This window comes from Pteropus alecto, unplaced genomic scaffold (genome assembly GCF_000325575.1).
Source record: "Pteropus alecto unplaced genomic scaffold, ASM32557v1 scaffold5, whole genome shotgun sequence".
Classification (NCBI taxonomy): Eukaryota; Metazoa; Chordata; class Mammalia; order Chiroptera; family Pteropodidae; genus Pteropus; species Pteropus alecto.
In genome coordinates this window covers 29,054,697-29,069,919 of record NW_006441953.1, presented here as the reverse complement: position 1 = coordinate 29,069,919, position 15,223 = coordinate 29,054,697, and the positions used below count along the sequence as shown (strand labels likewise).

Here is a 15,223-nt window from a genome sequence, read left to right as displayed (position 1 = left end):
ATAAATTCTGTCTGCCTGCCTGGATGGATTCTGCAAGGGAGAATAGCTATCCTCCCCTCCCTCCTCCTTCCATCCATCTTGCCACCGACCTCTGTCCATCCGCCTACCTATATCCATCCATCCATCCATCCAGTCCTTCCATCCATCCAGTCCTTCCATCCATCCATCCCATCCATCCCATCCATCAGTCCATCCATCCATCCATCCGATCCTTCCATCCATCCAATCCTTCCATCCATCCAACCATCCATCCATCCATCCATCCATCCATCCATCCATCCCATCCATCCATCCATCCCATCCATCCATCCATCCATTTATCTCTTTCTTGCAGAGTAGTCTTACTGCTTGGATAGAAATCTAAGGCTGGATTTTCTGTTTAATATTGTTTGTTAAAACCCAGTCAGGCAGATGCCAATGCTGGTCACAGGAGGTTGTTTACATTTTAGTAAATCTGTTTGAACAGGATCCTGCCTGGTCCCTGTTTCTGTTAGATAACTGGTATGCAGATTATTTATGGGTTTTTTCCTGTTATAACTACTAACTAAATAAAAACAGTGTCAAGGAATGTTGTTACTGCTTCTGAACAAGTGTCTGGGAGGAGGGCCAGTTCTTAAGACTAATGAGTAACTATAGTAACTGCTGGAAATCCTTCTCATGAAAGCCAGGGGCACGGTAGAAGTAGGTGTGTGCTCTTAAAAATGTCCCTGACTTTGACAGTCCCAAGTGTCAAGGCCAAGTTTTCAACCTGAGTTGTGCACTGGTTGCCCAGACCTGCTGTCCCAAGGTTCTGATTCAGTTTTTGGAAGAATCCTGTCGATTCCAGCGTGCACACCGGGTCGAGAACTCTCCTCCAGATGTCAATAGAGACATCGCTGCAAAGCTAGAACGTTCACATGGGCAGGGAACATCGAGATGATGGGATCTAACTTAACCCACTAGGTAAAAACCAGGTCGAGACTCCCCACCACATCTGTGTCCAGGACCTGGCTGGGGAGGCGGTGGTCTTTCTGGGGGACCCTAAGAGGACTTAGGATCCTGGCTGTATCAGGGCTCTTTGGTTTCATGCAACAACTACAAAGGTCTGGCTTTACTTAAGCAAAAGATGCCTCGGAATCGGAGTCAAGCTGAGAGCCACACCTCTGTAAGCGGGGTAGTTTCCGGGGGAGGGGCTGGGGGTCTGCATAACAGGAGTTACCGGATGCCCCTCTTCAGCTGCCACAGTTAGGATAAACGCCCTTCACTTAAAAACATTTTTCTTGAAAGTCTGATGCAGCTCAGTATTCTTTGAGGCAGGAAAGAGTTTGGGGGATTCTAGGAACTGTTTATGTGGAATTCATAAAAATAATTGAATGACAGAGCATTCGGGACATTTTGTACACACTAAGGACTAATTTTAAAGGGACGATTGGGAGTTGAAGAGGAGAGTAAATTACTCCTAAGAGGGCCAAGGAACTCTCATCCGAGTCTCGGGTTCAGCTCTGAGATTGAACAGGATTTCCGCATTTGTGCAGAACTGTCATGTGCGCCTGGTTTATGTCTGAAGCCATGCACGCAGCCTTCAGTGTAGCTGCAGCTTTTACAGACCTTTTCAGTACCTCGCTTTGGGTATGTTCACGATGCCTTGAGAGGCAGCCTTCCTGTCAGCAGACAAATGTGTGGCCAGATTTCCCTCTTCAAATGACACACTCCAGTCAGGCCCCTCATGCTTCTCCAGTTCTTAACCATATTCTTGGGTTCCTTTATAGCATCTGTGGGCCTCTCCTTTAAAAAATGTTGGCATATGGGTGCACAAGGGTGTATATCACGCTCCCTTACGTGTGCAGTAAAGAGGAGTTGAAAAGGACCTCGGGGACCTGGTCCCTCCCCGCCCCCACCCCCCAGTGGCAGGACTGGCCCCGGTTCAGCCTGCTGCACGCACCACGCCCTCTGCCACCCTCCCTGTCCCCCAGTACTCGGCCTGACCGCCTCTCAGACCATCGGGATTCTTTTCATAATCCCTTTATCCCTGTCACGCTGGTCACCACAGGAAGCCTGGGACTCCCCGCTGGCCACATCTCCTGGCCTCGTGTCTGTATGTTCGGCTTATCCACTGCTCATAACAAGCCACACCAGAACTTAAGTGGCTTAAAATGACCGCCATCATTTATTTTATTCACAGATCTGAAATTTGAGCAGGAATTTGCAGGAACAGCTTGTTTCTGCTCCATGTGGGGTGACAGGCTGGACCATCCACTTCCGAGGGCGCCCTCGCGGAGGGCAAGGTGGTGCTGGCGGCCGATTTCTCCACATTGACCGCTCCGTGGGGCAGCTTGCTCCTCAAAGCATAGTTTCTAGGATCCAAAGGTGAACTTTTATAGATTTCTGTCACCACTGTAACAAATTGCCACAAATAGCTAAAAAACAACAGAAATGAATTATCCTACGGTTCCACGGTTCGCAGTCTGGTGTGGGTCTCACTGGGCTAAAATCAAGACGGCAGTGGCTCTGCGTTCCTTGCTCGGGGCTCAGGGTGGGGTGGGGTCGGGGGAGCCAGGTCCTGTCCTCTCAGGTGGGCAGAATTCAGTCCAGGGGGAAAGACAGACGCTGCCCTTTGCGTGACCTCCCAGCTAACAGAGAGACGCCGAGGGAGATTTCTACATGTTGCCAGCAACAGCCACCACGTCCGAATGTGTGACTGACCTGGCCACTGAGGAGCCCACGAGGCCCCCGAGCAGGAGCAGGCTGTAGTTCAAGCTGTTCTACCACTTGGGCCTTATAACCCCATAAAGCCAACGACACTCAAAGTGCCCGTCGCCAGTGGTTTCGTGGCATGGAGACCGGCACGAACCGACAGGAGAGTCTCGGCACACGTCGCGGGTTAGAGCGCGTCCACCCCTCTTCCGCAGGTTTTTCCCTTTGAGAAACAACTTCTCACTTGCTACTGGGCTGAACGCCGAACTGTGGCCCGAACTGGACGCCATCCGATCCACCAAACCACAAGGCCGGGCATGCTCAGCAGTGATACACTGTTGGGTAAATAGAGCATGTAAGACTTGAACTTGAGCGAGGTTGGAAACCATGAGTAGGCCACACGTGCAGGTGGCTCGGGGCCCTGCGAGACCGACTCCTGCTGCCCTGTCCCCTTTCCTCCACACCTGTGGTCCCATGGTGAGTCTCAGACTTGAGGAGAGAAAGCTCGGGCTTAGTTTCCAGGAGGTTCTGCACCATGCGATGGCACCAACCATCGCAATATGATGTCCAGCCACGTGGACAGCTGCGGCGTTACAGCTCTGCCCAGGGGTGGCCCCAGAGGGAAGGCGTGGAAGAAAAGCCAGCGGGCCGCCTGCTGAGCGGTACACTCGGCCATCCACTTGGTCCGGACTGCGAGATGTGTGGAGTACGAATCTCCGTTAACTCAGGGTGGCTGCTAACGGGCCACCAGTCTGGCTAGATGGCCAGTGACTGGAACTGGAAGATTGGTGACCTTAGGGGACATTCTCACCACTGAATGTTGGGGGAGAAGCATGTGGATGGACTTCTCAGAATGAATTCAGAGTGTGAAGATTTGCATCTCATGTGGATACTCACCAACAACCCCCCCTGCGGAGGACGGGGGTAAAGCAGCACTTGGCTCTGCGGGAGGGTCTGTTTCAGACCTCGCGCCTGGTTTCTGGAAGTCTCAGGTGTTCCTCGGCTTGCAGATGGCATTCTTTCTGTATCTTCACGGCATCATCCCTCTGTACGTGCGTGTCTCCACATTCCCCCTTTTCGTAAGGACACAGCCATACAGGATGAGGGCCCACCCTAATGACCTCCCCTTGGTCATTGGCAAAGAAATAATGGTCACAGGTATGAACCAGGGTTAGGACTTCAACATCTTTGGGGGGACACAGCTCGACACATTTACTGGGCACCTGCTGTGTGCTGGGCCCCACTGTTCTGCATCCTGGACAATACGGCAGTGGACAGGACAGGCACTGTCCTGGTAGAGTTGTCATCACAGAGCCAGGTCGCAGATGTACACCCCTTCCAGGTAACGACGTGTGCTAAGGAAGAAAACAAGGCAAGGTAAGGGGCTCGAGCACAGTGGGGAGGACTCATCACGGAGTCCGACACCCTCCCTCATGATGAGGAGACCAAGGCCGCCTTGCTCGTTCACACAGCGTGCATGCATTTGTGCATTCGTTAACTCCTTGGCTTATTACTGAGCATCCGCGTGGCTTGGCTCTGGGGACACCCAGCTGGTGGATGTGTTTCTTGGTCACCACCAGCCTTTTCACACTCATTTCTGTGCACGTACTCATCCTTTCTCTGGAATGCCCTGCCCTGCCCCATGCTGCCTGGCCGGCTCCTCCTCCTAGCTATAAAGACCCGTGCAGGTGCTGCCTCCTCTGGGAACCTCTCGCCCTTCCTGGCAGACTCGGGGCTCATCTGAGTCTCCCGTCTGAGCAGGCACCCTGCTCCCGGGGACAGCTTGTTCTGTCTTCTCCACTGGGCCATGAGCTCCTGGAAGGCAGGGCTGAGTCTCACATTGATTTCTGCAGCTTCCCAGTGAGGGCTCAGTAGATACTTGCCCACTGAGTGTGTCTCAACCAGAATGGCTCAGTGAGGATGGTCTTTCATAGCTGTATCCTCTGCGCCTAGATCCTGGCAAGCAATTCAGAGTTAAATAAGTGTTGACCACATGAACGAATGAATGAATGAATGAATGAAGGTAAGACACGATCCCCAGGTGGACTCCCTCCTGGCCCAGAGCTCCCCCGCAGCCAGGATCCTCTGTAGTCAGAACTAGCTATGTCGTTTGCTGGATCCACTGCAATATGAAAACGTGGGTCCCCAGTTCAAAAAGAATTTCAGGAGGGCAACAGCGGAGCGTTAAGGTGCGGAGGAGGGGTGTCTCCTGCGAGCTGAGCCCTTCGTTTCGGCACAGGTGGCTGGCCCTGCCTGCCCGTTCCCAGGCTCCTTCCCCAGCAGCTCCCCGCAGCTCCCCGCAGCTCCCCGCAGCTCCCTGCTCCAGCCCTGCTCTCAGCTTCACTCGCCCTTAGGACGGTTTCTTTTGCAGAAACCTCCCGGGAAGTCCCCTTAGGGGCATCTGAGCGGCACTCTGGCTGACGAGATCAGCTTCTGGCAGTCTGGGGGCTGAGGGAAGCGCTCGGCGCCCCGGGTTCCAGGGAGAACCCCGGACACCCTCACCCCAGCTCCAATGGCTCCTGGGGCAGCTCCCCATTCCTTTGGAGGAGGTCGAGAGATTATCTGTTTTCTTGGGAAGTGGCTCCTGTCTTATCCGCATCTGGGCGGCTCCCAGCAGGTACACAAGACAAACACAGACACAAGAAGACACGCCCTCCTCCTATTCATAGATTTAGGAACAAGCTATGAGACCCACAGACAGCAGGCCAGACAGACCCGCAGAGGGAAAACATCGCACAGATACCCAGGGACGAGGACAGACAGACGCACACGGACACTTTCAGGCTCATCTAAACCTCTGCGGTCCGCGACGCAGACGCTCAGGGACAGCCCGGGGCAGCGCACGCACCCGCAGAGGCCGGGGCGCCACACGCGCCCACTCCCCCGGGCTCGCTCGGGGCGACTCCCTCGTGCCCCACGCCCACTCCGCGAGCCGGCGGGAGGCATCTGTCGCAAGCCAGGGTTACGGGGGCCTGGGCCCGGAGCCCCGGGACGGGTCAGAGCCAGGGACGGGGCAGGGGACAGGGCTGGGGACAGTGGGCGGGGGCCGGGCGCTTGGGGACAGGAGCGGGAGGACGCGCGGGCGAAGGCGCAGGGCTGGCTCGGGTCCGAGGCATCAGGGGCGCGGAGCGGCCCGCGTGGGTCGCGGAGTGGGCGGGCGCGCTGCCCCGGGCATCGCGGGGTGAGCATCGGGAGCGGGAAAAAGCCAGGGTCAGCCCGGGTCAGCCGGGTGGGGGACGGTGGTGAGTGGACCGGGCGGGTACCCCGCGGGCAGAGGGGCAGAAGCGCGGAAAGCAGGCGTCGGAGGGGGATCGAGAGAGCAAGTGACTGGCAGAGGGCGTCGGGGCCAGCGTTAGAGGCGGGAGCAGCAGGTGCGACCCAGGCCACAGCCCCCGCGGGGACCAGACGTAGTGCGGGTCCCGCCGTGATGCCCGAGGGCCACGGGGCGCCCGCCCCTCCTCAGGCGGCTCGGAGCGCAGCGGACAGGCCTTCGGGGCCCGCACGCCCGGGGGCCCCGGTCCAGGCCGGCGTCCCGCAGAAGCTGGCCGAGGCGCTGAGCAGCCAGCACGGGCTGAACGTGTTCGTGGCGGGGCTGCTGCTCCTGCTGGCCTGGGCCGTGCACGCGTCGGGCGTGGGCAAGAGCGCCCTGCTCTGCTTCCTCTCGGCGCTCATGCTGCTGCAGCTGCTCTGGATGCTGTGGTACCTGCGCCGCCGCGCCGCGCACCGCCGCCTCCTCCGCCTCAAGGACACGCACGCCGGCGCGCGCTGGCTGCGCGGTGAGTGCCCCTTCCTCCCTCCACTCCCTCCGCGGACCCTCCTGGGTCTCTGTCTTCCTGCACGGCTTTTCCGGCTCTCCCCTTTCTTCGGTAAGCCTGAGTGATGGCAGGAGCCGCCTCTCCACGACTTGAGGCTCTTCTTGACTTACATTCCGTTGTTAGAGCTACGGCGACACAAAGCTGTCCATCTTTCCTTGGCTCGAAGCCCTGCAGTGGATCCACTGACCCGCTGCTGGAGGCCGCACTCCCTATCCTGGCATTCAAGGCCTGCTAGGATCTGGCCCAATAGTTCATGCTCCCATAACTTTGCATATTCTGTACCCTCCTCCTGGAGTGCATGTCACCTGCCTTGCTGTCCAAGTCAGGGCTCAGCACCCTTCCCCAACCACCCTAATCTCCCGAGCGATGCTTTTCTGACCTACCCCTCACTTTTGAGCCTCTGACTACAGTTTATCCCTCACTGTGCCCTGAGTAGACACTGTTCTTCTTGTTGACACTTCTGTCCGCTCTGTCGCACTGGGGGAGCTCTACGATGCTCATCTCTTAGTCCTAGAGCCACCAGAGCACCTGACATAGAGTAGGAGCTAAGAAAGTGCAGTTGGGATGGACGAAGTAATGAATGAACAGATAAACTTTCCCACGGCGGGGGATAGCCGCTGCTTCCTAGATACTGGCCGCATATTGATTGAAACATTGTTGAGATGGGAACCCTCCCATCTTCAAGGAGCTTCCACTCTTGAAAAGGAGATAGATACAAAGTAGGTCAAAGGGAAGGTGTGGTGGGGAGTCTGATTGTGGAGAACGCTGTCTGTGCAACCTTCATGGGAGACGCTGGGTACAGACACATCACAACCAACTGAATTCTCATGGGAGGCCTGAATTTACATCTCACTTCGAGTGTAGCTTTTCCTTTCTTTGCATGACCTTGAGCAAGTTCCTTAATCTCTGATCCTAAAATGCTGTTCTCTAAAGAATAAAAGTGAGGGATATACAGGTATAGAGGATTAAGTTCCTTGATCCGCCCACCCAGCTAGTTTCAGCAAGGGTAGAATAAGAATCGCACACTTGGTAGGGCCAATGACGGCCGGGCACAGGGCGGGTGCCCAGCACACATTTGTTCTCCTTCCCACCCACAACCTCTTCAAGTGTCTGGCCCCAATGCCCCCTTCACCCACCTGGCAGGAGTTACCGCTCCCTCCGCGGCTCCCCGTGTAGAGCTTTTTTGGTCCTCATCAATTTCTGCCTTGTATTATCACTAATTAGATATGAGCCTTGTCATCCAGATGACATTTCAGGTTTCTTAGGCTCAGGAACTATGTCTAGCTCATCTTACCTCTGGAAAAGCTGGTAACGACTCCAGGGTGGCCCACATTCCTGTTCCGAAGATGGTCGTTTTAGGGAGATTCATGGTTTTTGTGACTCGCCGTGAATGGCAGGAATGAGATGTTATTTTGGGGATACTGACTTCTGCGGGCTAAAAACAATATTACGGACACAGGCTTTTGACCTATGCTTCCTGTCGTGGAAGGATCCCTTCTTTGTCCCGCCCTCCTTTCTTTCTCCTCCATCCTTCTGTTCTTCCTTCTCTTCGTTCCTTCTTTCTCCTCCTTATCCATCCCTTCCTTTCTCCTTCACCCCTCCCCATTCCCACCTCCCTTCTTTCCTCCTTTGCTTTCTCTTCCCTCCCTCCCCCTCTTCCTCCATCCCTCTTTTTTTTTCCTTTCTCTCTTCTCGTTCCCTTCCTTCTTCTGTCCCTCTCTCCCCTGTTTTTCCTCACTCTCTCCCTCCTTCAAGGGAGTCTTTCTGCACTGGGGCCTGAGTAAGTGGGTGAATGAAGGGTGGGGCCATTTCTGAGGACGGGGAAGATGGAGGGAGAAGCAGATGTGGGGACCCAGAATCGAAGTTTCTCTCGTGGCTGGGTTACATTCGAGATGTCCGTTCGACGCCGAGCAGCGATAGTGCACGAGGCGATACAGAGCGTGCGTACAGCAGGTGTTCAGTAATGGCGACTGTTTCGATGCTCAGCGAGCCGGCCCAGGATAACGTAGCCGTTGAAGCGCAGCACGTGGAGAGTGACAATGGTGCTGGCCGTGGAAAGCTTAGCTTGCTTCTCAGCTCCATCAATAGCAATTTCTCAGGCCTGGTTTCCTCATCAGTAAACTGAGAAGCCTGACTGCCTCTCCAGGAGAAGCTGAGAGATGTTTGCGTGAACACGGTTTGCGAAGCGCCGTCCCTCCATCTCAATGAGCTGTGGTTCATCGAAGAAGCGAGAGGCAGGGACTGAATCGCAGCTAGAAAGACAGGTTTGATTTAGCTCTGCCCTGGCTTCTGTGACAGTCGTGGAAGTCTGGGGCTTTGGGAAAGAGCCAACCTGTGGAATTCTGGGCACTGAGGTTTTCCAGAGAAAGTTTTTTTTATGTGTGGGTATGGACTGGGAGGCTTTTCCTTGAGCAGGAAATCTGCTGTCCCACCTGCTGGGTGTGGGAAGGTAAAGACTCCTGTTGACTTAGCACAAGGAAGTCTTTATTAGCACATTTATCTAGAAAGAAACGACAAAGATTTATTCAAGGATCTTAGAGTTGGCCAATGTGGAATTACAACTAGGCCAAACCCCAGAAGTGTTCTGAAGGAAAAAGAAGTTAGGGGTTCTTATCATAAAAAGTACATTCTTGAGAATTATCAGCCCTGCCTTCCTAGCCCTGGGATTGGCCCAGGACAGTAGCCAGTCAGATGCCAGGTGGGCTGAATGATGGATGCCAGGTGGGCTGGAGGATGGGCACCGGAAGGTCTGGTCCTGAGTCCTGAGTCCTCTAGGGGGTCGTCAGGAGGCTCCCTGCAGGTCCGTGTATGTCTGGGCATCGGCACAACAAACTAGTGTACATCTCGGTATTGACTCAGGGCTGGAGAATTCCAAAGTTCAAGTTCTCAGACTCACTAAGACCTCCCCCCACCCCACCCCAAAAGAATTGTTTCCTCATGCCTCAACCTTCATAAAGCTAATAATTTAGCAGCTTAATTGAAATGACTCCATTTTATATTCAGCACGTGGAGAGTGCTTCTAACTTCCTTTGGAACAAAAAATATTGACCTATTTAAAAAATGTGGTAGAAATAATGGGTTATTAATGCAGCTCCTCTGTTTGCTAAGAGATTGGTTTCTTCCGGAACACGCCACAGCAGCCTGGATGTCACTGGTGCGGTGTGGGCAGTGACGTGGCGACCCAGTAACTAGTGTTTTGTCCTGTTGATGACGGGGTTCGTGTATCTCTTCTGTTTCTAATTTCTTAAAAGACTGCAGCAGTAAAGGTAGCTTTGTTTTTCTTTCTTGTTTCTGTCCTGTCTCAAACCCAGAGGAGTATTATTAATACAGTACGTTGGGAGAATGGGCCCAGTTATTTGTCACAGTGCTTCTTTGTGTGTGTGTGTGTGTGAATAATCACCCCCAAATTTACTCTTTTTATAAGATCGGCTTTTTACGCAGTGCTTTTTTCTTAAAGCGAGACACACCCATGTTTGCGACACACCGCATCTCCCCCGGCAAGCCACACCGGGAGGGGGCTGCTGAGAGCCCTGTGCTCATTGTCCCTTAAGAGACCGGAAGTAAAGGGGCAGCCGTGCGCTGCTTATGTGTCTGTACAACCTCTGGAGACAGAGGTCGGGAGCCCAGTGACCCGTCCGTACCAGGCACGGGCTGGGTTTTGGAAACAAGCTGTCTCCACGTGTGGGAAAGTGACGGTTGCTGAGAGAGATGGGTGTGAACAGGGAGCGGAGCCGTGGGGCTCGGCGGCAGAGACCGAGGCAGGTGGGAAGGACAGGGGTGAAGGCCACAAAGATGCACCGGTCCCTGTGCTCAGGGAGCCCGCAGTCTGGCAGGACAGCCGGGACTCGCGAGAAGCCACTCAAGGATGGCTGGCGGGATTGAAAAAGCAGGCGTGCCGTCGTCATCATCATCCTCATCGTCATCGGGTGCGGCGGCGGAGGGCGTGGTCAGGGCGGGGCCCTGTGGGAGTCCAGCCCACCCCGTTGGCTTGTGGGCAGCCGCGCAAGCTCACGGGCATTGCTCTGGGCTTCGCTTTGCTTTCCTCCCGCAGGGCACGTGCTGATCTTCATGGGACAGCCCCTCCCAGACACCCCTTGCTTCCTTGGACTTCTGTCCCTGCCCAGGTGCAGCAAGCTCCACGTCAGTTCGTCCCAGCATTTCTTCTTTTTGAAAGATAGCTTTATTGAGGTATAGTCTTTATACTCCATGATCCACCCACTTAAAGTGCACAGCCCAGTGGCTTTCGGTGTCTTCACCGATATGCAACCATTGCCATAGTCAGTGTTAAGATATTTTTATCATCTCGAAAAGAAACCCTGTACCCTTTAGCTGTCACCCCCCCCCAAATTTCTTATCGTCCCCCAGTCCCCGGCAACCGCTAATCTGCTTTTGCTTCCTAGAGCTGCTTAGGCTGCACGTTCCCTGCGAATGGAATCATATAATATGTCATTTTTGTGACTCGCTTCTGTCACTTAGCGGAACGTTTTCAGTCTCGCAGCAGTCCCTGTGGTGGGTGCCATCGTCCCTGTTTACCAGACCAGGAGGCTGAAAGGGGAGGATTGAGCCCCCATTGCTGTCAATATTTGCACAGAGTGAGAATAAGAGGAATAAGCTCCTTGCTTCAGAGCAGATGGTATGACAGTAACAGGTGACAGAGAAGGCAAAATCCCTTAACTCCATTGTGCTTCTGTCAGCCCTGCTGAGCAGAGGGATCTTGGGGACTTGCAGAGAGCAACAGAGAAGGGAGCCACGCCCAACTTGGTGTTGGTCGTGCAGAACCTTTGGTCTGGTTCGGTTCAATCGTCCATACCAGGCGCTGGCTGGGCTCTGGGGACGGCAAGATGAAGGGGCATGGCCCTTCCTGCACGGAAGGACGGGGGACAGGGCGAGGACAGCGCAGATAATGGGGGGCAGCAGAGCACGGTGGCTGAGAGCACGGCCCCCCGCAGGGCGCGTGGGACACGGGGTTCCTGCGCCCAGGTCCTCCTGCTCCCTCTCTGTTCCAGTGAGATAGACCTTAGAATGCATTTGCTCCCCTCTTTCTGTTCTTGTCCGCTGGTCCCCACCTCTTCACCATGAGACCCTCAAAAGGTTTTCTGTCTTTGCTTCCCCTCAAGTCCGACGCCAGCGTGATTCTCCAACTTTATCACAAGTCATAGAGCATGTAAATTACACATTTCCAGACAGTTTATCCCTATCTATTTGGATTTAACGTTTCTTATCTTGTTTTCTCTTTCTATTAATCTGTTTATCAATCTACTGGACTTCATCCATCCATCCATCCACGCATCCATCCATCCACGTATCTGTCCATCCATTCACTCACCCATCTATTCACCATCCAACCATTCATCCATCCCATTTCTGTCTTTTAATTTTTCCAACACATTAAGACTCGTGTTGTTTGCATTTTATCAGCCATGCATCCATCCATCCATCCATGCATCCATCCATCCACATATCTGTCTATCCATTCACTCACCCATCTATTCACCATCCAACCATTCATCCATCCATCCATCCATCCATCCATCATCCATTTATCATCCATCCATCATCCATTTATCATCCATCCATCATCCATTTATCATCCATCCATCATCCATTTATCATCCATCCATCATCCATTTATCATCCATCCATCATCCATTTATCATCCATCCATCATCCATTTATCATCCATCCATCATCCATTTATCATCCATCCATCCATCCATTTATCATCCATCCATCCATCCATTTATCATCCATCCATCCATCCACACCCCACCATCCATCCACCCACCCACCCATCTATCCACCATCCATCCATCCATCCATCCATCCATCCAACCATTCATCATCCATTTATCATCCATCCATCATCCATTTATCATCCATCCATCATCCATCCATCCATCCATTTTCCTCACTCCCCCCTACCTTCCTTCTCTCCTTCCTTCCATTATATATCCATCTACCTTTCTAATCTTTTGCCAAGTTTACTGCTTGCTATTGTTCCCTCTCTTCTTCATCTTCCCTAATTTTGAGGACTAGTTGTTTAGTTAAAGCCCTTTGTCAGGAGAATCATGTGGATGACACGTCCCATCCTCCGTTCTGTATCTGCCTGTCACTTCCTGACCACACCCATCGTCAGCCTCAATCCTCTTCCCTGCTTTACTTTCCTTCATGCGCTTAACATTTCCCGACATTTCTTCTACGTTTATTTATTTATTTATTTCCTGCCTTCCTCACCAGACTATGAAACTCATCGAGAGCAGATACTGTCTTTTATCAACTGTTTTACACCCCCGGTGCCTGCCACAGTGCCTGGATCATAGGTGGTGCTCAACAAATCGTTGTCGAACAAATTCTATTGTGCGTATCTCAAATATCTTTCTGCCTTTTGCCCTGATGAGCAGGTGACATCTCGGTTGGGGACAGGGCTCCCGAGCAGCAGTCCCGTCCTTGCCATGGCATCCTCCATGGGCTTCAGGTTCCCAGCTGCACATGAGGAGTCTGCTGCCAGCTCATCCCACTGTATTTTGTGCACACCCCAATTAATGCAATATCCGCATATTTGCTTTTCCAGAGGTCTTGTTTGTGTACTAGGGAGCCCCTGGCAAAAAGCTTCATGCATAGTATGACTCGCTAAAATATTTGTTGTATAAATATATGGATGAATGAATCTATAGAGGGTGGATGGATGAAGGAAGGATTTCAAGAGGGTGAGGAGGTCCATGACGTGTTTATCACAGTCTTGAATGTCAATGACAGAGATGTTCTCCACCAGTGCTTCTCAAGGTGGGGCCCCAGATGCAATAGCATCAGCTCCACCTGGGAACCCGTTAGAGATGCAAATTTTGCCTCCCTGCCCCTGCCACCAGACCTAGTGAGTCAGAAACCCTGAGACCGAAGCCTTGCAATCTGTTTTAAAAAGCCCTCTGGGTGATTCTGAAGCTTGCTCAAGTTTGAAAACCAGTGCTGTGAACCAATCTCACGTTATGGATGAGAAAGCCCAGGCATGGAGCAGCGAAGTGACTTGTCCAAGCTCATGCGTTTCGTCAGTGGCACAGCCAGGGCCAGTGCCGGGTCCCCACAGCTCCAGCCTGCGCTCCCACCACTAGGGACACCTGCCTCGCCGCATCTTGCTTTTTCTCTTTGTAATCGGAATGAACCCCGTGCGTTTGTCCAACTCTTTCAAAGCACTAGGATTAAATCTCCGCTCTTACCAAGTTTCTGATTTCACTGGGGGTTTTCCAGGATTTAAAAAAAAAAAAAAATGACTTAAGAGTCGTTTCTATAAAGTTTCGAACACTGGAAAAGAGCCAGGTGATTGCATTACTTGTCCCGGGAGGCTTCTCAGGCTGGGCTGTAATGTTAGACGCCCCCGGTCAGGCGCATGCCCTTCACTCTGTTAGCCCAGTGCCTGACATTTAGGGTCTGAAGAAATGTTGTGTGATGATGTTTAGAAGGATAGAGATGATGATGATTATCACTAATCTTTTTTGTTGATCATATTTTGGCAGGCATCCTTCAAAACAAATAACAATTATAATCGTTACCATTAGTTACTATTTTATTGAGCAATTACTATGTCCTTTCTTTCCGGACTTTTTTTTTTTTTTTTTCATATGCACCTTTTCTGTTTGTTTTTATTTTTTGGTCAAAATCGTGCTTTGATGGATAGGCCATCAACGTTTCCTTTCTTCGCTTTGTGAGGCACACATAGGCCCTTCTCCGTGACACTACCATAGACCCCTAACCCATCATTTTTTAAAAATTAACGTTCTATTTTAGAAAAGTTTTGGACTTACAGAAGAGATGCAAAGATAGTGTAGCAGGCTCCTGTACACCTGTCTATCCCTCACCTTCATTCTTTAGAGAACAGGATTTTAGGATCAGAGAACTGAGATTTTTGAGCAGAACAGTGACAATCTTAGACTGATCATTTTTGCGGGGAAAGCTTCTGGGGGACTTCTTTTGACTCAGCCGACTTTTGTTGAATGTATATCATTTGTCAGACCCTTGGGTACGCATGGGGTAGGTACAGTGATAAACAGGATACAGTACTGTCTTCTAGTTTCGGCTTTCAGGCCAATAGTAGAATTTATTTATACAGAAGAATATGTAATTTTTAATTGTGGTAAAATATACATAACGACATTTACCAGCTTAATCATTTTCAAGTGTACAGTTCGTAGTGTTAAGTACATTCACGTTATGCAGTTAATATCTTTCTTTCATCTGGCGTCGATCAACTGTCCATTCGCCCCTCCCCCCAGCCGCCTGGCCTCATCATTCTATCTTCCGGCTCTAGGAATTTAACTACTCTAAGGAACCTCAGCGGGGCAGGATCACATAGTGTTTGTCTTTTGTGACTGGCTTATTCACTTGGCATAATGTCCTCCAGGTCCATCCGTGTTGTTGCATGTGGCAGATTGTCCTTCCTTTCTGAAGCTGAATAATGCTCCGTCGTATGAATATACCACATCTTGTCTACCCATTCATCCATCAATGGACTCTTGGTTTGCTCCTACCTTTTGGCTATTGTGAATAATGTTGCCATGAACGCGAATGTGCAAATATCCCTTTGTGTCTTTGCTTTTGATCCTTTTAGGTTCACGCCCAGAAGTGGAATTTCTGGATCACGCAGAAATACTATTTTTAATTTTTTGAGAAACTGCCATACAGTTTTCCATGGCGGCGGCACAAGGGCTGTCTGCATCCTTGACAACATTTGCTATTTTCTTTCC

At 51.9% G+C, this 15,223-nt stretch overlaps 1 protein-coding gene across 1 annotated transcript in view; it reads left to right on the top strand.

Moving 5' to 3' along the window:
- The first annotated feature begins 6,100 nt into the window (after positions 1-6,100).
- The window catches only part of OTOP1 (otopetrin 1), a 29,050-nt gene continuing 19,927 nt past the window's right edge, over positions 6,101-15,223 (top strand). Inside the window, exon 1 of the mRNA XM_006919085.1 lies at positions 6,101-6,449. Coding sequence (XP_006919147.1) covers positions 6,101-6,449 — 349 coding nt within the window. The remainder of the gene's footprint in view (positions 6,450-15,223) is intronic.